The sequence below is a fragment of the Zootoca vivipara genome, chromosome 6 (assembly GCF_965207765.1).
Source record: "Zootoca vivipara chromosome 6, rZooViv2.hap1.1, whole genome shotgun sequence".
In the NCBI taxonomy this organism is placed as follows: domain Eukaryota; kingdom Metazoa; phylum Chordata; class Lepidosauria; order Squamata; family Lacertidae; genus Zootoca; species Zootoca vivipara.
In genome coordinates this window covers 95,695,323-95,720,688 of record NC_142589.1, presented here as the reverse complement: position 1 = coordinate 95,720,688, position 25,366 = coordinate 95,695,323, and the positions used below count along the sequence as shown (strand labels likewise).

The 25,366-nt window shown below is 51.0% G+C and overlaps 1 protein-coding gene across 1 annotated transcript in view; it reads left to right on the top strand.

The window, feature by feature from the left end:
• Window positions 1–25,366, top strand: part of CPAMD8 (C3 and PZP like alpha-2-macroglobulin domain containing 8) — a 69,807-nt gene that overhangs the window by 22,185 nt on the left and 22,256 nt on the right. The window contains exons 11-28 of the mRNA XM_060276488.2: window positions 531–758; window positions 2,578–2,748; window positions 3,566–3,694; window positions 5,705–5,885; window positions 6,652–6,824; window positions 7,678–7,827; window positions 7,982–8,140; window positions 9,763–9,905; window positions 11,409–11,471; window positions 12,505–12,736; window positions 14,058–14,211; window positions 15,378–15,517; window positions 18,123–18,174; window positions 18,510–18,808; window positions 22,242–22,467; window positions 22,888–23,064; window positions 24,127–24,208; window positions 24,307–24,463. Of these exons, the coding sequence (XP_060132471.2) occupies window positions 531–758; window positions 2,578–2,748; window positions 3,566–3,694; window positions 5,705–5,885; window positions 6,652–6,824; window positions 7,678–7,827; window positions 7,982–8,140; window positions 9,763–9,905; window positions 11,409–11,471; window positions 12,505–12,736; window positions 14,058–14,211; window positions 15,378–15,517; window positions 18,123–18,174; window positions 18,510–18,808; window positions 22,242–22,467; window positions 22,888–23,064; window positions 24,127–24,208; window positions 24,307–24,463 (2,916 nt within the window). The remainder of the gene's footprint in view (window positions 1–530; window positions 759–2,577; window positions 2,749–3,565; window positions 3,695–5,704; window positions 5,886–6,651; window positions 6,825–7,677; window positions 7,828–7,981; window positions 8,141–9,762; window positions 9,906–11,408; window positions 11,472–12,504; window positions 12,737–14,057; window positions 14,212–15,377; window positions 15,518–18,122; window positions 18,175–18,509; window positions 18,809–22,241; window positions 22,468–22,887; window positions 23,065–24,126; window positions 24,209–24,306; window positions 24,464–25,366) is intronic.

The window sequence follows — 25,366 nt, the reverse complement described above, 5'->3', positions numbered from 1 at the left end:
CAGCGCAGAAGCTAGTTGAGGTGGAAATGACTAGTCGGCTAGACGCAGAATAACTATTTACAGGATTTATTAAAAGAAAATAAAAGCAGCAGAGTTTCTGCATACAAAGCAAAGCAAAATAAATCCTCTCTGTCTCTCTCTCTCTCCAACCATACGCAGCACTCCTACTCCTAACACCCAACAAGAAACAACTGTGCTAGCATTCCTAGATAACAGAGTTCAGTGCTGGTCGTTAACCAATCAGAGAGTAGTTTCCAGGCCAGGCAGACCTTGGCTTCCTGCCAAGAGTAAATTGACACTGCCTTGAGTTAATTGTGTGAAGCAAGAATCTGTAAGTTTCCCATGAGAACCAATTAACAGAAACTGAACAAAAACTCCCTTCTGGGATCTCGCAATGGCGCCAGCTTCAACCTCCGGCAGCCTCCGTGGGGTGAGGGCTTGGGAATTGCCCCCCCCCCCGCGGACCCCGGAGAGGCGTTGCTGCCGGCCAGTGCAGGCGACGCTGACCCCGCGCTCCCTGCCTCCTTCAGATCGACGGCTCTGCGGATTTTGACGTGTGCGTGAGGGACATGATGCCGGCAGACGTCCCCGAACACTTCCGTGGCGCTGTGAGCATCTGGGCGACTGTCACGGGGGCCGACGGGAGCCAGCAGGTCACCTTCGACGACTCCACCCCGGTCCAGAAGCAGCTGGTCGACATCAAGTACAGCAGGGGGACTCCGAAACACTTCAAGCCGGGCCTGCCGTACAGGGCGAAGGTGAGCGGTGTGCGCCATACCCGGAACCGGACTTGGACGTCCAGGGGGGGTGCGGGGGGCGCTTAGAGCTTGCTGATCAGAAGGTCGGCGGTTCAAACCCCCGCGACGGGGTGAGCTCCCGTTGCTCGGTCCCAACTACCAACCTGGCAGTTCGAAAGCACGTCAAAGTACAAGTAGATAAATATGTACCGCTCTGGCGGGAAGGTAAACGGAGTTTCCGTGTGCTGCTCTGGTTCGCCAGAAGCGGCTTAGTCCTGCTGGCCACATGACCCGGAAGCTATACGCCGGCTCCCTCGGCCAATAATGTGAGATGAGCGCCGCAAGCCCAGAGTCGTCCGCGACTGGACCAAAATGGTCAGGGGTCCCTTTACCTTTACCTGTAGGACGTCCAGAATGAATGAATGAATCTTGATTTGCATCAGCCGTTGGCCATAGTAATAGAATAACAATACGATATACCAGGTGTCGGCAACCTCGGCCCTCCAGCTGTTTTGGGACTACAACTCCCATCATCCCTTGCTACCAGGACCAGTGGTCAGGGATGATGGGAATTGTAGTCCCAAAACAATCTGGAGGGCCGAAGGTTGCCTAGGCTGCAGTAGTACCTTGGTTCTCAAATTTAATACTTCCCAGAAGTCCGTTGCGAAACCAAAGCGTTCCAAAGCCAAGGCGTGCTTTGCCATAGGAAGTCATGCAAAACGGACTAATCCATTCCAGACTTTTAAAAACAACCCCTAAGACAGCAATTTGACCTAGATTTTACTATCTGGTGAGACCATTGATCCATAAAGTGAAAGCAATCATCAATGTGCCGTCCTATAAAATAAATAAGGCGGTACTGTAGATGATAAAAATGACAATTAATTTTTTCCCCTTACCTGTGCTGATGATGGTCCTTGTTTGGATAGGGGGGGGGGCTTTTATCCATTTCCACAGTCGCACAATCAATCAATCAATCCATCAATCAATCAGTAGCTGAACTGGGTTCCGCACAGACACAAAAACAAATGAACCAAAAAAGCCTCAAAAACAAAAAGTGCAAAATAAAGAGCAAAAACACACAAATTTGTCTTCCGAAATGTTCAGAAACCAAGGCGTGGCTTCTGATTAAGGGGTGATTCTGATTAAGAAGGTTAAGGGGTGATATGATAGCCATGTTCAAATATATAAAAGGATGTCATATAGAGGAGGGAGAAAGGTTGTTTTCTGCTGCTCCAGAGAAGCGGACACGGAGCAACGGATTCAAACTACAAGAAAGAAAATTCCACCTCAACATTAGGAAGAACTTCCTGACAGTAAGAGCTGTTGGGCAGTGGAATTTGCTACCAAGGAGTGTGGTGGAGTCTCCTTCTTTGAAGGTCTTTAACCAGAGGCTTGACAGGCATATGTCAAGAATGCTTTGATGGTGTTTCCTGCTTGGCAGGGGGTTGGACTGGATGGCCCTTGTGGTCTCTTCCAACTCTAGGATTCTATGATTCTATGATTGGCGCAGGTGCCCCGGAAACAGTAGCCGACAGCCGCGTCGGATGTTCAGCTTCCGAAAAACATTCGGAGACCGGAACACTCACTTCTGGCTTTTCGGAATTTGAGAACCGAGGCGTTTGAGAACCACTGTATTCCTCAAAATCCCCGCCTCCTCTCAGATCAGCTGCTTAGCTAAACAACTTGCGTGTTCTTATTTTCCTGCCTTGCGATAATTTAAGGTTTTTAAATTTCCCACGTTGGGGATGGGGAGCATCCCTCCCCGGGCCTTTCCCCACATGCCCTAGTTGCTGGATCCGTCTCCCCCCGCCTCTCTTTCTCTCCCCCCTCCCCCCAGGTGGAAGTCACGTACCCCGATGGGAGCCCGGCGGATGGCGTGAGGGTCCGCATCAAGGCTGAGCTCACCCCCAAAGACAACATCTATACCAGCGAGTTGGTGTCCCACGGCGGGTCGGTGGTGTTCGAAATCCCCTCCATCCCCCCCGCTGCCCAGTACGTCTGGCTGGAGGTGGGTGAGAGCCCCAGGCGGGGTTGGGGGGCTCGGGAGACCCCCGCCGAAGGGCCGGGGGGGCGGCGGAAAGGCAGAGCGAGTGTCTCATATCTCTGGGACGGGGGCTCCAGGGGGCTGGGTGATCCCTGGGTGATCATCCCTGACTGATCCTTTAAAAATATATATATATATACTGTATTTTTCTGTGTATAAGACACTATTCCCCACCCCACCCCCAATTTTTTGAGTTTAAAATTGGGGGTCTTCTTATACACGGAATGTTGCCATTATTTATTTCTTAATTTGGGGCTCAAAAAATGGCGGTCATCCCATACATGGGGGCGTCTTATACACGGAGAAATACGATTAGTCTTTATTATACTTTTTACGGATTCATTCACACAAGTCACATTATTACACATAGTAAAAATTGCACAAGATTCTTCCGAATCTCAGGACTCCCCTCCGCGGATTCTTGAAATGTGTCATTGCAAGAGTTATTTAAAGCCTGCCAAGGCGTTCATGTGCTTAAGGTGCAATATATACTGTCTTTTTCCGTGTATAAGACTATATTTCCCCCCCAAGTTTTTAAAGTTCGAAATTGGGTGGGGGTCGTCTTATACATGGAATGTTGCCATGATTTATTTCTTAATTTGGGGTTCAAAAAATAGGGGGTCGTCTTATGCACGGAAAAAATACGGTATATTTGTCCCTTCTATGATTCTAAGAGGCGAGGGGGTGGGAACGGAGGCAAGCCATGCCATGCCAGGGCAGGGCAGGGGGCAGCCCGCTGGGCAGAATGACCTCCCTCCCTCGCTCTCTCTCCCCCCCCCAGACCAAAGTCACGGCCCTGGGAGGGGCGTCCGCCGGGGACCAGTACCTGCCCAGTTTCCTCTCCATCAGTGGCTGGTATTCCCCCAGCAGGTGCTACATCCAGCTTCAGATGCCGGAACGGCCTTTCCAGGTGAGCCTCTCCCCAGTTGCCAAGGTTGGGGGGCTGGGGGGGGCGTTTGAATTAGGACCCCCTCCCTCGATGGCCCTCTTTGACCCGGAGCGACTCATCTCCTGGCGGGAGTGGGGGTGGGGGATACATATCGAGATTTTTCAAAAGAAGGGGGTTTAATGGAGGAAAAAAATGGGGTTTGATGTCCGCATCGTGATACCGATATTTTGTCATTTTTGACCTTGGCGATATAGGGCGAATCGCGATTTGTGTTAGAGCTGGGCGATATATATCGTCCAAAGCTGGTTTGGAAGACCATATCATGACGGTTATATATATATATGACCTGGCAATATATCGCGAATGTGTGCTATGCCAAAATCCCGTGGGCAAAGCTGTGAAGCCGGCCAATGTCTTCCAGTAGCGCCATCCTTATTTCAAACATGGTGATATATCAGCACATCGCAATATTTAGAGGGTGATATATCACAGTGTTCAAAAACAGCTCCGTCCTTATTCCAGACGTCGTGATATATCGCTGTACCGCGATATTTTAGCTGGTGATAAATTGCAGTGTTGGAAAACAGCTGCCCCCTCATTTCCCAACATGGTGATATATCAGCACGTCGCAATATTTAGCTGGCTATAGGTCACAATGTTGAAAACCACCTCTGTCATCGTGGTAGACCAGCATCTCGTGACGTTCAGCTGGTGATCTGTTGCGATGTTGAAAACCAGCTCCATCCTTATTCCAGACATTGCGATATAACAATATATCGCGATAGTTAGCCGAGGATATATCGCGATGCTGGGGAAAAACCCAGCTGCGTCCTTCTTGCAGACGCCGCTCTGGGGTGCGAAACACAGAGCAGTCAAATAGGACATTCCTAGAGTGGACATGTTTAGACATGAAGAGGGATGTTTGTCCAGCCGGTAGATAAACTTCCTGTTTCCTCCTGGGCTGGGACAAAGTTCCTCTACATGTGACCAGAGGTGGGTGTGATCCCACCTGTGCAGGTAACAAAATAGCATAGGGCAGGCGGCCATATATCTCTCTGACTCCATTTCTCAAAGAAGCAACACCTTCCAGACAAGAGAGGACAAAGGAACTATCTCCTTATGGGATAGATTCCAGGTGTACATATATATTTTGTAACTTAAGTCTGCCTTCTGGGATCCTTTTGTGAACTGAATGAAACTGAGCAAACTCTTTTATACAAGACTGTGTCGTGTCTATTCTTTTTAGGAGGGAATGAAGGGGAATTTACCAGGAAACTCATTTTAGAGCAGGCATCCCCAAACTGCGGCCCTCCAGATGTTTTGGCCTACCACTCCCATGATCCCTAGCTAACAGGACCAGTGGTCGGGGAAGATGGGAACTGTAGTCCAAAACATCTGGAGGGCCGAAGGTTGGGGATGCCTGTTTTAGAGGCTTAAACAAGCCTGGCCAAAACGTTATCTGTTGTGTAAGTTTAAAAAGGGGAACGTTACTCTGCTAAATTGTAGAACTTGTTAACGCAAGTTGGGAAGGATATACAGCGGACGCTCGGGCTGCGAACGTGATCCGTGCGGGAGGCACGTTCGCAACCCGCAGCGTTCGCAACCCACGCCTGCGCATGCGTGGGTTGTGATACGGCGCTTCTGTGCATGCGCAAAGCACGATTTAGTGCTTCTGCACATGCACGCGTGCCGAAACCCGGAAGTAACCCGTTCCGGTACTTCTGGGTTTGGCGCAGAGCGCAACCTGAAAAGACGCGTCCTGAAGCGGCTGTAACCCGAGGTATGACTGTAATTAAACAATATATCCTCTCCTGCCTCCCTGGACATTCCCACAGTCGCGATATAAGCACGATCCCATCCACTTGGTCCGACATTCCTCCTTGGTAGGAACTGTGATCTTCTTTTCATCTCTGGGCAGAAATCATTTGAGCCGCTGTTGAGCGGCGTACATAAAGAGGCTGCCTTTTTTGGGGGGTGGGTCTTTGGGGATCTCTGACCCCGATATACCTAAAATCCCATCTCTCTTCCCAGGTGGGCGAGGAGGCGACCGTCATGCTGAAGTCCACCTGCCCGTGCAATTTCACCCTCTACTACGAGGTGGTTTCACGGGGGAACATCGTCCTCTCGGGGATGCAGCCCTCGGACGTCACCCGACAAAGGAGCAAGAGGGGGGCTGGCAGCCTCGGGAGCGGAGGCGTCACCCACGTCCCAGGCATGGCTTTGCAGCAGGGCCGTCTTAACCATAGGCGCGAGGGGTGTGGGGCACCCGGGCGCCAGGCTCTCAGAGGTGCCAGGCCAAGAGTTGAGTTCGGGGGAGAGCCCATCTGTCTGTCGGAGCGCCGCGGTGGGCTCTTCTGCCGCGGGCGGTTCTGCGCCGTGAGTTCGGGGGCGACCGAGGCAGCGAGATGCTGAGGCGGCCAGCCAGCCCCGCCCTCCTGCGCGCCTGGGACTGGGCAACCTGGCATATCCTTTAGACAGCCCTGCTTTGCGGTTCGGGGTCGGGCAAGGGGCAGTTTCTGGCTGCGCCCCCTCTTTTTCAAAATTATTTTTATTAAGTTTTGCAAGCAAAAAGACCCGGAATGGTAGCAGCTCAGTGCGGACGGCAAGCGCCCGATTGTGTCTGGCTCAGAGGTATCTAGGAGGCACCAGAGGGGCTCTGCGGGGAAGAGATGTCCCCGTGGGGGGGGTCTCTCAGCCGGGGGCCCATCTCCTGTGTGCACCGGTGAGCTGGGGGAATGCAAAGCCTTGCGGGGGGGTTAGTCTAGAGGCCCTCGGGGGCTCCCTTCCAACTCTCTGGTTCCGCAAGCATAGGGTGAACTTCAGTCCGGTGTGCTATGAATTATTCTGCATCATAGCAGTCGCCCCAAAGGTCTTGGGGGTCTAAAGGAACTGGTTCATCCAGGGCCTTGCAAATCAACACGTTTAATTTGACGGCATTGTCCGGGTACAACATTGCTGCCTTTCCACCCCCCCCTTAGGCCCGACGGCCCCTCCTGCGCCCGAGATGAACACCTGCGTCACCTCGGTCCGTTTCTCCGTGACCCCCAAGATGGCCCCCCTGGGACGCCTCCTCGCCTACTACGTCCGAGAAGACGGGGAAGGGGTCAGCGACAGCCTGCAGTTTGCTGTCAAGCCCTCCTTCGAGAACCAGGTAGCAGCCGCGGGCGGCTATGCAGGTGGGGGGGGGCTCTGAGGTGGATGGGGCTTCTTCTGGAGAGCCAGTGTGGTGTAGTGGTTAAGAGCGGTAGACTCGTAATCTGGGGAACCGGGTTCGCGTCTCCGCTCCTCCACATGCAGCTGCTGGGTGACCTTGGGCTAGTCACACTTCTCTGAAGTCTCTCAGCCTCACTCACCTCACAGAGTGTTTGTTGTGGGAGAGGAAGGAAAAGGAGAACGTTAGCTGTTTTGAGACTCCTCCGGGTAGTGATAAAGCGGGATATCAAATCCAAACTACTCTTCTTCTTCTTCTTCTTCTTCTTCTTCTTCTTCTTCTTCTTCTTCTTCTTCTTCTTCTTCTTCTTCTTCTTCTTCTTCTTCCTCTTCCTCTTCCTCTTCCTCTTCCTCTTCCTCTTCCTCTTCCTCTTCCTCTTCCTCCTCTTCTTCCTCTTCTTCCTCTTCTTCCTCTTCTTCCTCTCCTCCTCCATCTTTCTATCTTCATCCTTCTTCCTTCCTTCCTCCTCCTCCTCCTCCTCCTCCTCCTCCTTCATCCTTCTACCTTCTACCTTCCTCCTCCTCCTTCTCCTCCTTCCCTTCAACATCTCTTTCACCGCCTTCTCCTTCCCCGCCATTTCCTCCTCCTGTTCCTCCTCCATCTCCTCCTCCTCCACCATCTTCTCCTTCATCCTTTCCTTCCTCTTCTCTTTCTGCTTCTTCACCATCACCTCCTTCTTCTCTTTCGCCATCTCCTTATCTATCTCCTTTATCTTCTTCTCCTTCTTTATCATCTTCTTCTCTACCATCTCCTCCTCCATCACCTTCTCCTCCTCCATTTCTCTCGCCATCAGGTGTCCGTGGTGTTTTCCACCAATGAGACCCGGCCGGGAGACACCCTGACCCTCAAAGTGGCCGCAGCCAGGGGGAGCTGTGTCTGCCTGGCCGCGGTGGACAAGAGTGTCCACCTCCTCAAGCCGGGCTTCCAGCTGACCACGGACCAGGTGAGTGCTGCTCCCCCACGTGTCCAAACAGACGCCGGGTGACACTTTTAAAAGTTGGAACCGAGAAGGGCTGTCTCGCCATGGCAGAGCCTCTGCTTGGCATGCAGAAGGCCCCAGCTTCAACCCCCAATGGCCGTTCTCTCTCCTGCCGCAGATCTTCCAGGAGATGGCGGACTATGATGTGTCGGACGCCTTCGGCGCTGCCAAGGAAGACGGGCATTTCTGGTGGGCAGGGATGTCTTCTCGCCGCCGCCGTTCCTCCATCTTTCCCTGGCACTGGGATATCACCAAGGACGCCCGCTTTGCGTTCACGGTGAGGGCTGCTCTTCCTGCATGTTTGCTTGCCAAACTCCTCGGGGAAAGTCGTAGGTTTGCGTACAAAAACGCACAGAAACTTCATTTGCGCCGGCTGGCAGCCATAGCTATATATATATATAAATGCAATATACAGTGGCACCTTGACATACGAATGACTCAACATACAAATTTTCCGAGTTACGAAGGGAAAACATGAGGGCGGGCTTACGAATTTATTTGACTTACGATCGGGCCCTCACCGCCTCGCTGCCCCACGCTCGCCACCGCTGTGTTCCAGCCTCGCGCAGGATCGGGCCCCCGCCGGCTACGCTGCCACCGCGCAGCGAAGCCGGCCTCCTGCCAGCCTCACGCGGGATCGGGCCCTCGCCGGCTCCGCTACCGATCTTCGTGTGACAGGCGGGGTGGGGGGAAAGCGGAAGAATGATCCTCCGCTTTCCCCCCACTCCCGCCTGTCACACAGCACAGAGCCGAAAATCGGCGGGCGCTGCTTGCCGGGCTTGTCAAGCAGCCCGCCGATCTTTGTCTCTGTTCCCCGATGCGCTATGGCTCCGGGAAGCAGGCAGGGAGACAGCAACAGCCAAGGGGGAGGCAAACGGCAAAAAGCCCCCATCGCGCCGCAATTCAGGGCTTGCGGCGGCGGTAGCGGAGCCAGCGGGGGCCCGACCCTGCGCTACCTCGCCGGCCTCCCGCTACTCGTGCTACCTCCCGCGGCCCCTCCAGCTGCCCGGATTGGGCCCTTGCAGCCGCCGCCACCGGCCTTCCACCGCCCCCCCAGCTGCCATAGGGCCGGATCGGGCCCATCGCCGCCGCAACCACCAGCCTCCCGCCAGCCTCCCTACCTGTGGATCTGGCCATAGGGCCGGATCGGGCCTATCGCCGCCTCCCACCGGCCTTTAAAGTGCCTTTTTTAAAAGGCCCCGGAACAAATTAATCCATTCCCAATCATTCCTATGGGAAACATTGTTTTGACTTACAAATGTTTCTACTTACGAATGTGTATTCGGAACGGATTAAATTCGTAAGTGGAGGTTCCACTGTATACGGAGGTTAAAGTTGAATCCTTAGCTGTATAAAAACGTGTTCTAGAGGTTTGAATCGATGCAATAGTATTGATACGTAATTTCCTTGACATCTGACGGGAGTGTGTTCTGCAGGGCGGGCGCCACCACCGAGAAGGCCCTCTGCCTGGTTCCCTGTAACCTCACTTCTTGCAGGGAGGGAACCGCCAGAAGGCCCTTGGGAGATGGACCCCGGTGTCCGGGGTGGAGACACTCCTTCAGGTCTACTGGGCCTTTGAGGCCATTTAGGGCTTTAAAGGTCAGTACCAACCCTTTGAATTGTGCTCAGAAATGTCCTGGGAGCCAATGTAGGTCTTTCAGGACAGGTGTTATATGGTCTCGGCGGCCGCTCCCAGTCCCCAGTCTAGCTGCCACATTCTGGATTAGTTGTATTTTCTGGGTCACCTTCAAAGGGAGCCCCACGGAGAGCGCATTGCAGTAGTCCAAGCGAGAGATAACCAGAGCATACACCACTCTGGCCAGGCAGACTGCGGGAAGGAAGGGTCTCATCCCCCCCTTCTTTCTTTTCTCGTGTCGTTTGTTGGTCTCCGCCGCCCAGGAATCTGGACTGGTAGTCATGACAGATGTGGTCAGTCTCCACCACCAGCAGCACGGAGGGATGTACACGGACGAGGCCGTCCCGGCTTTCCAGCCCCACACGGGGACCCTCGTCGCCTCGGCCCCCTCCCGGATGGTGCCTAGGTAAGTGGGTCTGTAGGCTAATGGCAAAGGTTCAAATATCTGTAAGAGCAGCTTCCCACCGCAAGGCGATTGAAGCGCAGAGTGTTTGAGAACCGGGACATTCGCAGGGAAAGGTAGTACAAAGCTCTTGTACTACCAACCTTACTACATGGACCACTTATAAACGCCATCTCCAACTCCTCGAAAGATTCCATCAACAGTGTCTCTAAAAAGTTTACACATCACCTGGGAAGACAGGTGAACTAATATCAGTGTACTGGAAGAAGCAAAGATCACCAGTGTCTAAGCGATGATTCTTCAACATCAACTTCGTTGGACTGGCCATGTTGTGCGGATGCCTGGTGATCGTCTTCCAAAGCAACTCCTCTATTCCAAACTTAAAAATGGAAAGCGTAATGCTGGTGGTCAACAAAAGAGGTTCAAAGACTCTCTCAAGGCAAATCTAATTTGTTGTTTAGTCGTTTAGTCGTGTCCGACTCTTGGTGACCCCATGGACCAGAGCACGCCAGGCACTCCTGTCTTCCACTGCCTCCCGCAGTTTGGTCAAACTCATGTTCGTAGCTTCGAGAACACTGTCCAACCATCTCGTCCTCTGTCGTCCCCTTCTCCTAGTGCCCTCCATCTTTCCCAACATCAGGGTCTTTTCCAAGGATTCTTCTCTTCTCATGAGGTGGCCAAAGTCTTGGAGCCTCAGCTTCACGATCTGTCCTTCCAGTGAGCACTCAGGGCTGATTTCCTTCAGAATGGATAGGTTTGATCTTCTTGCAGTCCATGGGGCTCTTGAGAGACTCTCAAGAGACTCTTAATAATAATAATAATAATAATAATAATAATAATAATAATAATAATAATAATTCCAAGAGGAAGGCATGCTTCCAAGAGGAAGGCACGCTTGGCAAACACTCACCGGGATCAACTCCCACCCAGAAACCTGTGTCCCCACTGTGGAAGGACATGTGGATCCAGAATTGGCCTCCACAGTCACTTACGGACTCACTGTTAAGACCGTGTTTATGGAAGACAATCTTACTTGGCTACGAAGGATCACCAAGGAAGAAGAAGACGAAGACGAAGAAGAAGAAGAGGAAGGCACGCTTGGCAAACCCTCACCGGGATCAACTCCTTCCCGGAAACCTATGTCCCCACTGTGGAAGTACGTGGGGATCCAGAATTGGCCTCCTCATTCACTTACGGACTCACTGTTAAAACCGTGTTTCTGGAAGACAGGTGGGACTAGATGTTAGGGGGTGGAGGGTAAGATGCGGGGGGAGGGGGGGAGGGATCAGCAGAGATGGTAAAGTCCAGCCGGCGATGGTTTGGGGAGCTGGCTGAGAGCTCCTATTTTGAACTCCAAGAATTGTTGAGATGGAAGGGAAGCCCATCTCCTCGGGGGTGGTGTGTTAGCTGTGCCCTTTTCACCCTGCAAAAGTCCTTCAAACTCACCGTGCGTTTCGTCACCTGCCTGCCCTCCCCAACCTTTAATCCTCCCGTCTCCTTTCACAGAGCAGATAAGAAGAAAAGGACCTTTTTCCCTGAGACCTGGCTGTGGCGCTGCTTCAACGTCAGGTAGGTTTTCAGGGTCGGACCCTGCCACCCCGTTGGCGTGCATGCAGAGGGTTGATTTTCACCATGGCACGTGCCTGCTGCAAGAGGAGCCCTGCAGCCGCGGCAGGATCTGGCCGCAGGGGGCTCATCGAGCCCAGGACCCCGTTCACAGGACAGCTGAGCAGGTGCCCATCATGGGAAACCCCCCAGGGCTTTTTTTCTGCCAGAACTCAGTTGCAGCACCTTTCAGGTGTCTCCACAGACAGGTGGGAAGGACTCCCTGGTCCTGAATGGGGTAACTGTGCCCCTGAAGGACCAGGTGCGCAGCCTGGGAGTCATTTTGGACTCACCGCTGTCCATGGAGGCGCAGGTCAATTCTGTGTCCAGGGCAGCTGTCTTCCAGCTCCATCTGGTACGCAGGATGAGACCCTTCCTTCCCGCAGACTGTCTGACCAGAGTGGTGCATGCTCTAGTTATCTCCCGCTTGGACTACTGCAATGCGCTCTCCATGGGGCTACCTTTGAAGGTGACCCGGAAACTACAACTAATCCAGAATGTGGCAGCTAGACTGGGGACTGGGAGCAGCTGCTGAGACCATATAACACCGGTCCTGAAAGACCTACATTGGTTGCCAGTATGTTTCCGAGCACAATTCAAAGGGTTGGTGCTGACCTTGAAAGCCCTAAATGGCCTCAAAGGCCCAGTAGACCTGAAGGAGCGTCTCCACCCCGGACACCGGGGTCCCTCTCCCGAGGGCCTTGTGGCAGTTTCCTCGCTGCAAGAAGCGAGGTTGCAGGGAACCAGGCAGAGGGCCTTCTCGGTGGTGGCTCCCTCTTCCACCAGATGTCAAAGAAATAATCAACTATCTGACTTTTAGGAGACGCCTGAAGGCAGCCTTGTATCAGGAAGGTTTTTTAAGAAAACGTTTGAGGTTCTATTCTGTTTTTAATATTCTCAGAGTGGCGTAAAAATAATAAAATTATTATTGTCGTTGTCCCAATGATTTTTCCTCCCTCCCCCCGGCCCTCTTCTCTCTCTCTCCCTCTCCACGCAGCGATGTCTCCGGGGAGGCCCAGCTGCGGGTGGAGGCGCCCGGCTCCATCACCACGTGGCTGGCGGAGGCCGTGGGCATCTCAGAGGAGAAGGGTCTTGGCCTGGCCCCCCAAGCCCAGCTGAGGACCTTCAAGCCCTTCTTTGTGGACTTTTCCCTGCCCTACAGCGTCATCCGTGGGGAGCAGACCAAGGTCCCCCTCGTCGTCCACAACTACCTGCCCGTGTGCGTGGAGGTGAGAAACCCCAGCGTCCTTCCCAACCTGGGAACGGCAAGGAAGCAGGGGGGGTAGCGGGGCGTAATGGTTAGAGGTTTGGCCCAGGGTTCAAATCATGGGTAGGCAAACTAAGGCCCGGGGGCTGGATCAAGCCCAATCCCCTTCTCAATCCGGCCGGCGGACGGTCCAGGAATTAGCGTGTTTTTACATGAGTAGAATGTGTCCTTTTATTTAAAATGCATCTCTGGGTTATTTGTGGGGCATAGGAATTCGTTCATATTTCCCCCCCAAAAAATATAGTCCGCCCCCCCCCCCCAAGGTCTGAGGGACAGTGGACCGGCCCCCTGCTGAAAAAGTTTGCTGACCCCTAGTTCAAATCCTCACCAGGAAACTGGGGGGGCCTCTCAGTCTCAGACCAGGGTTCGAATCCTCCTGCTGGACAAAACTATTGGACTTGGCTGAGGTTTTCACTTTATCTCTACCTGCGTCTTATTTTACCTCGTGCGCTTATGATATTATACTTTTTAAATTGTCCAATAAGGAATATATCCATATGTAAAAGGAGGGATTCGAATCCGGGTCCCTCCCAGCAACTTTGCCTGGCGCTCTAACCGCGATGCCGTACTGGCCGCACTCCGTATCCCATGTGGATGTGCAGAAAATGGCAGATCTTAGTAAAAAGCAACATGTTGAGATAGGCAGTGATGACTGCGATGAAATATTCTATTTTTTTCTTTAAAAATGTTTAGGGGTGCTCTCATTTTGACTCAGGGAAATCACCATTTTATAGTTCAAATCAGGGGAAATAAATACAGTAAATGGACAAAAGTACAAAGATTCACAAAATATTTCCCACCCACGCCCGGGGAAAAAGCCCCTCAACATTTTTGTGAATCTTTGCACTTTTGTCCATTTACTGTATTTATTTTCCCTGATTTGAACTATAAATTGGTGGTTTCCTTGAGTCAAAATGAGAGCACCCCCAAACATTTATTTTAAGGAAAGAAAACACTGATCATCATCATCACCATTGCACAATTATAAAATGATATTTTTAGAAGGAGACATTGGCTGTGGACTGTCTGGAAGAGATCATGACCTACTGAATTTGCTTGCAAGGAATACCGTCCGTCTGTCCCCCGTAAACCTTTGAACAGGGCGAGGTTTTGGGATTTTAATGCATCGTGTGCAAAGCTACTCGGGGGAAGAGCCTGGGGGACTTTCCTGCCTTGCCGGGGGGGTTGGTCTAGATGTCCCTTGGGGGGTCCCTCTGCGATTCCGCATGTGCAAAAGCTGCACCCAAACCGTCAGATTCCCTGCTCCCTTCATTTCTATCCAGGTCCACGTGAAGATCTCGGTGCCCAAAGGGGTCAAGTTTGTCGGACACCCCGGGAAGCATCTCTTGACCAGGAAGAAGTGCGTCGCCCCCGGGAAAGCCAAGGCAACGTCCATCGTCCTGGCCTTTGCCGAACTGGGGCAGAGCAACATCACAGGTGCCTTTAAATTATATATATGTATATATGGCGCTGTGGGTTAAACCACTGAGCCTAGGGCTTGCTGATCAGAAGGTCGGCAGTTTGAATCCCTGCGACGGGGCGAGCTCCCGTTGCTCGGTCCCAGCTCCTGCCAACCTAGCAGTTCGAAAGCACGTCAAAGTGCAAGTAGATAAATAGGTACCCCTCTGGCGGGAAGGTAAACGGCGTTTCCGTGCGCTGCTCTGGTTCGCCAGAAGCGGCTTAGTCATGCTGGCCACATGACCTGGAAGCTGTATGCCGTCTCCCTCGGTCAATAACACGAGATGAGCGCTGCAAAAATACCTTTGTTTTGTCCAAACGGAAACATCCAAGCTAAAGGCAAAACAGAGAATGAAAAGAGGAGGAAGGGAGGAAGGGAGGGAAGGGAGGAGGGAGAGCTAGAGAAAAAGGAATAGGAAAAGATTTAAAAGAGAAAGAAAGAAAAGTTAAGAAACTAAAGATCTTCCGATTCTTTGTCTGTCTGCTATATATAAGCAATATTCATTTCACTCCTAATAAAGCCACTTTCTAGTAATCCTTGTCTTCTTCTTCTTTTTAATTTTTATTTATACTTTCCAGGTTTATACATGTCATTCATTTAGCAATTGTTTTAACATTTCAAAGCTTGACTTCTTTCCCCCTCTGTCTGCAGTTCCTTACATTTATTTCCTCATATCTTCTGCATATCCAAATTCATTTAGTTGCTCATTTATTATCTTCTTTAGATATATCCTCTTTCATAAAACGGCAGGTTGTCACAATAACCCTGCCCGTGTTTTTATCCGTTTGCAATTTATCTGCAAATATTCCATAAACCATTTCCATTCTTTTATTTAAAAAGTTTGTTATCTTTATTTCTTATTCTTCCAGTAAATTTTTGCTGTTAATCATTGCCTTCAATCCTCAAACCCAAAGGCCACCATCCCTTTGTCTTTCCCACGCAGAAAGTCTATGAGAGGTTTCCCATCTTTTAACCGTGGCTTTTCTCCAGTTAAACATGTCTGTTTTCGCCATTACTCGCCTCTGTCCACTCATTTTGGCCGCCGGCGGGTCTTTCCATCTGAGTGCACGGAAAAGTCTCGCCGCCGTGATCATGGATTGGCGACGATGGCGGCCGTAACTGGGATTTCCGCTTTGCCTTTTAGCCAAAGCCTTTGCTTATGCCGGGAGCTGCTGCCAGGACAGCTCTCCATTCGCCAAGAACAGCAGGCACCCCGAGGACAGCTATGCCGACAAGAGGACGCCGATCGGGACCGACTATGTCCGCAGGAGCATCTTAATCGAGGTGAGCAGATGCCAGTGGCAGGGCCTGCCCAGTGGTGGCCCCTCAATCTCCATTTTCTTTTCCTGGGTGCAGAATGAATTAGGGGCGAGACCCGATTCAATGGACCACGTTCTCTTAGACATAGCTGCCAAGTCCCAGATTGAAAAATCCGGGATCGGCAGCAGCACAGCACCGGAAGTCGCTTCGACGCATGCGTAGAAGTGACTCCCGGTGCCACTCTGCCCATGTCTGGGCACCCTAAATCTCGGGCCTGTCTCCACCGGCGGCAGCTGACTGGTGGGCCCGCCCCACACCGGTTGGGGACCAGAAAGAAGAGTAGGAAGCAGCAGGATGGGCCCTTTGCGCTGCCCTCTGTGCATGTGCAGAAAGCGGCACATGGAGCATCATCGGCGACCACTCACCCGCCCATGGCTGCCCTCCTCACTGCCGCCTCCTCCCTCATCGTCCTCCACCGCCCGCCTGGGCGCTCCGCTCACCCTCCATAGGGGCGGCGCACGCCAACGCCTCCCTCGCCAGTCGCCATCCTCCGCCGCCCGCCTGGGCGCTCCGCTTGCCCTCCAAAGCGACCGCTGCCACCCGGAGGGAAGGCAGGATTCGGGAACGCATCGCGGAGCAGAGGGAGGAGGAGAGGGTGGAGCGCGGGGCTGTAAATCAGCATGAGTCTGACTAAGCAAGAGAGGGAAGCGGCCGCCCCGCTTCACAATCAGAGTCTCCCAGTCCCTCCGGCCAGCCCAGAGCCACGCAGCTTGCCCGGGCGCGCCTGGATTGGCCGAGGGAGGCGCGGGGCAGATGCAGAGGGAGGACGGAGAAGCGGACCTGGGCAAAGGCTGGAGGGGAGGCAGGGAGGGAGGGAGGACGGAAGGGGAGGGCGAAATTGCAGCTTGGCAGCGATGTTCCATGCAAGCAGATGAGGCTTTCTCCCTGGTACAGCGCTACAACCTTCCAGTTAATATAGAGCGGCACCCCTGAAATCGGTTCCTGCTGGCAGGTAAATCCGGGGGATTCACGGGGATTTACGGGTTTTTTTCCAATCCGGGCTGCCAGCAGGAAACGGTTTAAAATAAGGGGGTTTCCCGTGAAAAACGGGAGACTTGGCCTTTGCGCACCAGACCGCGCCAACTGATGCTGAGCAAAATGTTGCAGCTCCGGCCCACAACCCCGAGGAGAAATCCAATGAGGTCTCTCCTGGCAGATCGGGACAGAGATATCACTGCCTTAGTAGCTTCCTTTTTAGCCACACTTTTACCCGAAAGAGTTCCCCACGAACCATCCTTGTGGGGGAAGTATGCAGGGCGAAGCAGAAGATATAAGTGCACACAATCGCAGTGCGATCCTCGCCAGCTTCACCCTTGTCCTTTTAATTATCCTGGTGTTTTATACAGTGATGCCAATAAAGGTATTTGATTTGATTGGAATCTCAGCATCCCTGGCAGGGGCCGGCCTCTCCCCGGAGCCGCAGGTGAGAGCTGAGTTCAGGGATAATGGTAATAATAATAATTTATTATTTGTACCCTGCCCATCTGGCTGGGTTTCCCCAGCCACTCTGGGCGGCTTCCGACAAGAGATTAAAAATACATTAAAGCATCAGTCATTAAAAACTTCCCTAAAGAGGGCTGCCTTCAGATGTCTTCTAAACGTCAGGTAGTTGTTTAGAATAGAATCATAGAGTTGGAAGAGACCACAAGGGCCATCCAGTCCAACCCCCTGCCAAGCAGGAAACACCATCAAAGCATTCTTGACATATGCCTGTCAAGCCTCTGCTTAAAGACCTCCAAAGAAGGAGACTCCACCACACTCCTTGGCAGCAAATTCCACTGCCGAACAGCTCTTGCTGTCAGGAAGTTCTTCCTAATGTTTAGGTGGAATCTTCTTTCTTGTAGTTTGAATCCATTGCTCTGTGTCCGCTTCTCTGGAGCAGCAGAAAACAACCTTTCTCCCTCCTCTATATGACATCCTTTTATATATTTGAACATGGCTATCATATCACCCCTTAACCTTCTCTTCTCCAGGCTAAACATACCCAGCTCCCTAAGCTGTTCCTCATAAGGCATCGTTTCCAGGCCTTTGACCATTTTGGTTGCCCATTTTGGGTGTTTATTTCTTTGACATCTGGTGGGACAGTGTTCCACAGGGCGGGCGCCACCACCGAGAAGGCCCTCTGCCTGGTTCCCTGTAGCTTCACTTTGGAGGGGGCCAAAGGGGGCCAAACTGCCCCAGAAGGAGCGCACTGCTCCCCCCAAGAACACCCCATGGGTGGCTTAATATTTGCAAAGGAAACACACTCCATTGTTCTGCAATCCTCCACCAAACCACCTCATGCCGCATGCCGCTTAACCCCGAGATGATATCGGGAACGGCGGCTAAATTTAGCTAATTTCGACCAGCACCGTTTATTTAAAAATAAATCAAGGCATGCAGATGAGATCTTTGTCTCCAAATGTTTGCACACAAAAGCAACACAGTGTGGCTTTACGATCCTCGACAGCTTTACTTTTGCCCCTTTTAATTATCCCAGGGACCTGAAATGTTTTCTACTCTGATGCCAATAAAGGTCTTTGATTTGATTTATCAATATTTTTCTTTCTTTTTTTCTTTTCTTTTCCAGGCAGAGGGTCTCGCCAGGGAATACACCTACAGCGTCTTTTTCTGCCCTAACGGTAAGTTTGAGGAGCAGAATATCTCTCTTCTGTAGCCGGAAGAGTTTTCCCCTTCAGGGTACGGACAGCGGTCATTTCGGACGTGCCGAATATTCTGTTCTGTCTCTCCCATGCCTGGCCAGGTGACTCGATTCAGTAAGCAGCCTTTCCCTGCTTCCCCCCCAAAAAAAACCCTCTGGCATTCCTGAGTCTTGTGTTCGAATTGTGAGGCTGCCTGGTGTGCAAAGGGGTCACTCCCCCCCTGTTGTGGGGCTTGACACCTGTGTTGCGTTTGCACTGGGAAAGACCCCTGCAGGGGAAAAAAATCTGCTTCCGTTTTTTTGTCCCCCGGCTAGAGAAAATCCACATTTTCACCCCCAACAAATACGAGTACCAGTACGTGAGGAAGCCAGCCTGGATGGGGCATTTCGAGGTGTCCGTCAAAGCCCACCACAGCGCCCACCTGGCGCTATCGGCCGGACCCCACGACATGGCCGAGATGACAGAGATCGTGATCGGGGGCCGCCAGAATGCCAAGACGTGGATCTCGACCAGCAAGATGGGGGAGCCCGTGGCCAGCGCCGAGACGCCCGGCATCCTTTCCTGGGACGAGTTCCGGAGCTTTTGGGTCAGCTGGGCCAACGGGGTCGTCCAGGTGGGAAATTTGGGGGTCTCCGGGGGGGCGAGGTTGGGAGGGGGGTTCTAGAAGCCCAGAGAGCATCCCTGACTCCACGGACATTTTCTTCTCCAGGGGTGGGGGGGCATTTATTTCTTTATTTCTTCATTGTGCTTGTAGAATACTTTATTAAACTTAATCACAAAATCAAAATTATCCATTACAGATAAACATGGGAAAATCTATTTCCATATCTATTAGACCTTATCACCGTCTTCTTCTAGTTCCATTGAGTTCCCGCCAACTCCATCTAGCTTTAAATTCCTATTTAATTTAGCGCACTCTTTGCACCTATATTTTAAATAAGCGCTTAGCCAAGATGCTGCATTTTCTTAAACCTGTTTGGTGTAGGACAGAAGCTATTCAAAGGCTGCCACAGGTTTTATATAGGTATTTATTTATTAGGTATTTTGTGGTTTTTTAATTATTATTATTATTATTTTATTTATACCTCACCCATCTGGGTGGGTTTCCCCAGCCACTCTGGGCAGCTCCCAACAGAAAACTAAAAACAGAATAAAATTTCAAACGTTAAAAACTTCCCTAAACATATCTTTTATTTTATTCTGTGAACCGCCCCGAGACCCCCGGATATAGGGCGGAAGATAAATTCAATAAGTAATAATAATAATAATAATTTCATAGGGTTATTCATTTGGTAGAATCACAGAACTGTAGGGAGCAATGCGGGAATTGCGGCTAAATCATACAAAACAGATGGCACAAACTTTGCTTTGAAACCCCCCATGGAATATTTTATTTGGTGGTGTATATTGGGGGGGAGGGATTTCCTCATAATTTTGTTCTTCCATACTTCCCTTAAAGGCATTTTATCTACATTGGTCTGTCTGAGTGTTTAAGCAGCGGGAGAAACGGCCTTAAATAAATAGGTATAATCATAGATCAAGGGAAGTAATAGTACCACTGTATTCTGCTCTGGTCAGACCTCACCTGGAGTACTGTGTCCAGTTCTGGGCACCACAGTTCAAGAAGGATACTGACAAGCTGGAACGTGTCCAGAAGAGGGCAACCAAAATGGTCAAAGGCCTGGAAACGATGCCTTATGAGGAACGGCTTAGGGAGCTGGGTATGTTTAGCCCGGAGAAGAGAAGGTTAAGGGGTGACATGATAGCCATGTTCAAATATATGAAAGGATGTCATATAGAGGAGGGAGAAAGATTGTTTTCTGCTGCTCCAGAGAAGCGGACACGGAGCAATGGATTCAAACTACAAGAAAGAAGATTCCACCTCAACATTAGGAAGAACTTCCTGACAGTAAGAGCTGGTCGAGTGTGGAATTTGCTACCAAGGAGTGTGGTGGAGTCTCTTCCTTTGGAGGTCTTTAAGCAGAGGCTTGACAGACATATGTCAAGAATGCTTTGATGGTGTTTCCTGCTCGGCAGGGGGTTGGACTGGATGGCCCTTGTGGTCTCTTCCAACTCTAGGATTCTATGATAGATTTGTAGAGTTGTACCCCAGCGGTCATCTAGTCCAACCCCAGTTTGATGCAGGAATCGCGGCTAAATCATACAAGACAGTTTTCCCCCCCAACCTCTGCTTAGAAACTTCCTGGGAAAGAGGGGCCACCACACTGCGAGGGAGACCTGTCAAACAGCTCTTGCTTTCTTTATTTCGTTTTATTTCATTATCACTAGAAAATGTGGATCTGCCCCATATGGGGGAATAATCCCAGTGCTTCTGCTAGCTGGAACCTAGCAGAGCAGTCCTAGCTAGAAGCTGGTCAAACAAAGAAGGAAGTCAAAAAGAGGAGAATGCTGCGTGACTCGTCCTTTTGTTACCTGGACAGGTGAGGTCACGCCGACCTTCCATCACATGCAAATGGAAGGATGCTCCAGCCAGGAGGAACAGGAAGTTTCTTTTCCCCCCTAAAATTTTTTTATTCAATTTATAACAACAACATAAACAAACATATAAAAGAAGGAAAAACAACTCACAAGACTATACACAACAAAACCAAAACAAACAAACAATACTTATAAATTCATTTCATCTCTTTCCTTAACCTCTTTGGGTGACTTCCTCAAATCCCCCCTAATTGAATTTCAATTTAAATCATCTTTAGGTAAAGGTAAAGGGACCCTTGACCATTACGTCCAGTCGTGACCGACTCTGGGGTTGCGGCGCTCATATCGTTTTACTGGCGAGGGAGCCGGCGTATAGCTTCCAGGTCATGTGGCCAGCATGACTAAGCCGCTTCTGGCAAACCAGAGCAGCGCACGGAAACGCCGTTTACCTTCCCGCCAGAGGGGTACCTATTTATCTACTTGCACTTTGACGTGCTTTCGAACTGCTAGGTTGGCAGGAGCTGGAACCAAGCAACGGGAGCTCACCCCATGGCGGGGATTCGAACCGCCGACCTTCTGATCGGCAAGCCCTAGGCTCTGTGGTTTAACCCACAGCGCCACCCGCGTCCCGCCTAATCATCTTTAGCAGTCACAAAAAAATAAAAAACTTAAACCATAATCAACATTATATCCTTATCCAAAATTTCTCTCAAATTAAACTTCCTAATCTATTACAACACTACACAAAATTCCTACTTCTACACCGATAGCCTATATCAACTTCCAAAAGGAATCTGTAATATCAAATATTACAATATTTTTTCAAATATCATTTAAGTTTCTTCCAATCTTCTTCCACCGTTTCTTCTTTCTGGTCGCGGAGTCTTCCGGTCAGTTTGGCAAGTTCCATAAAGTCCATCATCTTCATTTGCCATTCGTCTATGGTCGGTATCTCTTGAACCTTCCAGTTCTTGGCAAGTAATAATCTCGCAGCTGTTGTGGCATACAGAAAGAATATAACATATTTTGGGGAAATTTCTTCCCCAACTAGCCATGTTCAAATATTTAAAAGGATGTCATATAGAGGAGGGTGAAAGGTTGTTTTCTGCTGCTCCAGAGAAGCGGACACGGAGCAATGGATTCAAACTACAAGAAAGAAGATTCCACCTAAACATTAGGAAGAACTTCCTGACAGTAAGAGCTGTTCGGCAGTGGAATTTGCTGCCAAGGAGTGTGGTGGAGTCTCTTCCTTTGGAGGTCTTTAAACAGAGGCTTGACAGGCATATGTCAGGAATGCTTTGATGGTGTTTCCTGCTTGGCAGGGGGTTGGACTGGATGGCCTTTGTGGTCTCTTCCAACACTATGATTCTATGATTCTAACTATTCCAAGTGGGAGGAACAGGAAGTTCCGACTGGCTGGACCAAACATTCCCTCGCATGTCTTCTCTAGCATTGCAAGGAATGTTGGACTTGACTGGCTCTCATGGATCACGTCCCACACCTAATGATACGGTTGGGATTTGTACCCTAATGTGAGCCCCTTGATGGGATCCTGGAAGCAAAGGGTGAGTTCCTGATGGCCCATGTGTCTCCCCCGGCCCCCGCAGGTGGGCCACGGCCCCTCCGTCCTCAACGAGTCGGTCATCGTGAGCTGGGCGCCCCCCCGGCCGCCGGACGTGAAGTACGTGGGGTTCTCCACGGGCTGGGGCTCGGTCGGCGAGTTCAAGATCTGGAGGAAGAAGGAGGCGGACGAGAACCACAACGAAGCCTTCACCCTGGGCGTCCCTCACAACGTCATCCCCGGGTCGGAGAGGGCCACCGCCTCCGTCATCGGTACTGGGCAGTGGGGGGCGAGCTTAGAGGGTGACGAATGGCCGCAGGCCTGGTACAGTTAGTGCCTTGGTTCTCAAACTGGATCCGTTCCGGAAATTCCACTCCAGAACCAAAGCGTTCCAAAAGCAAGGCGCGCTTCTTTCCCATAGAAAGTCATGCAAAACGGATTAATCCGTTCCAGGCTTTAAAAACAACCCCTAAAACAGCCATTTGACGTGAATTTTCCTATCTAATGAGACTTCTGGCTTCTGAAAAATGTTCGAAAACCCGGAACAGCCACTTCCGGGTTTTGATCGTTCGGGAGTCTATTTGTTCGAGGGCCAAGGCATCTGGGAACCAAGTTACCACTGTATGTAACCGGGGGGGGGGGGGGAATGCAAAATAAATGGCATAAATTTCTGTTGTCCTGTTTGCCCGCAGGGGACGTGATGGGCCCAACCCTCAACAACTTGGACAAGCTCTTGCAGCTGCCTTTTGGCTGCGGGGAGCAGAATATGATCCATTTTGCGCCCAACATCTTTGTCCTCAAGTACCTTCAGAAGACGCGGCAGCTCAGCCCCGAGGTGGAAAGGGAGGCTACCGATTACCTGCTGCAAGGTGAGAGCTCCCCGGGGCAGCTGTGTTTATTTATTTCTCTCTCTTTTTTTGTATGTAATTTTTATTACATTTTCTGCTTGACCATTTAAGACGCTCCTTTTTACACCCTGGAGATATCCAAGGCTCCCTTTCTTCTCTTTCCACAGTTCGTTTTGCACATCATAAATCCCAGCATATTTTACATAAACTATACCGTTTGGTTATTCCGTTGTTCCGGCCATCGTGGCTTCTTTACACGGGCGTTTTCAAGTGTACACCATTTCCCCCCATATAGTCAATAAACATTTCCCAGTCTTTTCCAGCCTTCTCTAAACTTCTTCTTCTTCTTCTCTTATTCTATATGTTAAATCCTGACAAGACAGAAGTACTGTTTGTGGGGGACAGGGGGCGGGCAGGTGTGGAGGTAACTGTGTTCCTGAAGGACCAAGCCTGGGAGTCATTCTGGACTCACAGCTGTCCATGGAGGCGCAGGTGAATTCTGTATCCAGGGCAGCTGTGACCCTCCCTGCCCTCTGTCTTGCCAGAGTGGTGCATGCTCTGGTTATCTCCCGCTTGGACTACTGCAATGCGCTCTATGTGGGGCTACCTTTGAAGGTGACCCGGAAACTACAACTAATCCACAATTCAAAGTGTTGGTGCTGACCTTGAAAGCCCTAAATGGCCTCGGTCCAGTATACCTGAAGCAGCGTCTCCTCCCCCATCGTTCTGCCCGGACACTGAGGTCCAGCTCCGAGGGCCTTCTGGCGGTTCCCTCGCTACGAGAAGCCAAGTTGCAGGGAACTAGGCAGAGGGCCTTCTCGGTAGTGGCACCCACCCTGTGGAATGCCCTCCCACCAGAGGTCAAAGAGAACAACAATTACCAGACCTTTAGAAGGCATATTAAGGCAGCCCTGTTTAGGGAAGCTTTTAATGTTTAATAGATTAGTGAATTTTAATGTTCTGTTGGAAGCCGCCCAGAGTGGCTGGGGAAACCCAGCCAGATGGGCAGGGTATGAATAATAAATTATTATTATTATTATTATTATTATTATTATTAGTCCACATCCCACCCTCTCCCCGCAGGGTACCAGCGCCAGCTGACCTACAAGAGGCAGGACGGGTCCTACAGCGCCTTTGGCGAGAGGGATTCCTCCGGGAGCATGTGGTATGGGGCCAATCGGGGTCCTTTGCGGGGAAGGGGAACCGGCTGCCCCTGGGGGGGCTTCCCGGGTGCCCAGACGCCGCCCTCCTCTCTCTCGGCAGGCTCACCGCCTTCGTCTTGAAGTCCTTTGCCCAGTCACGCGGCTTCATCTTCATCGACCCCAAGGAGCTCTCGGCCGCCAAGGACTGGCTCATCCGGCACCAGAAAGAGGACGGATCTTTCCCGGCACGAGGGCGGATATTGAACAAGGACATCCAGGTATCGGAAAAGGGTGCGAGGCCGGAGCAGCTGCTAGGGCCGGGCGATCACCTGGTTTTCGGCATCACCATATATCGCCCGCTAAACGTCACGGCATACTGGTATATCACGATATATCAATATACCGTACTTTTTTGTGTACCTCATGTTGCGTCCGCTGCGGGTTGCGTTTTTCCAGGTTACGAACGTAGCGGACCCGGAAGTGTTTACTTCCAGGGTCTGCCACGCACGCATGCGCAAAAGCTTCGCGCATGTGCAAAAGTGCTGCTTGGGTTGCGGACTTTTCGGGGCGCAAACAGCACCACGGAACGGATCGAGTCCGCAACCCAAGGTACCACTGTATAAGGCTAGGTTTTTTAAATTCAAAAATCATGTTAAAAATTGGGGGTCGTCCTATACACAGGGAACCCGCCCCCCATTTTCTTAATTTCGAGTCACCAAAAATAGGGGGCATCTCATACATGGGCCGTGCTATACATGTAAACATATGGTATCATGATCAATTTCTTGGTATATCATGATATATTGGTATATTGGTGTCTGGAAGAAGGGTGGAGCTGGGTTTCAACATCGCGATATATCACCAGCTAAACATCACAATATATTGATATATTGCGCTGTCAGAAATAATGATGGGGATTGAATTCAACATCGCAATAGATAACCAGCTAAATATCACGATACATTGATATAGCGCGATGTCTGAAATAAGGATGGAACTGGTTTATAACATTGCAATATATCACCAGCTAAATATCGCAATATATTGATATATTGCGATGTTTGGAACGGAGCTGGATTTCAAAGAGTCCGAAGAGACAGAAACCTGCTCCTTTTGTGTGTGTGTATGCGCCTGTTGCAAGAATTCACTGTTTTATATATCCTCTCTCCTTTTTGGGGTGA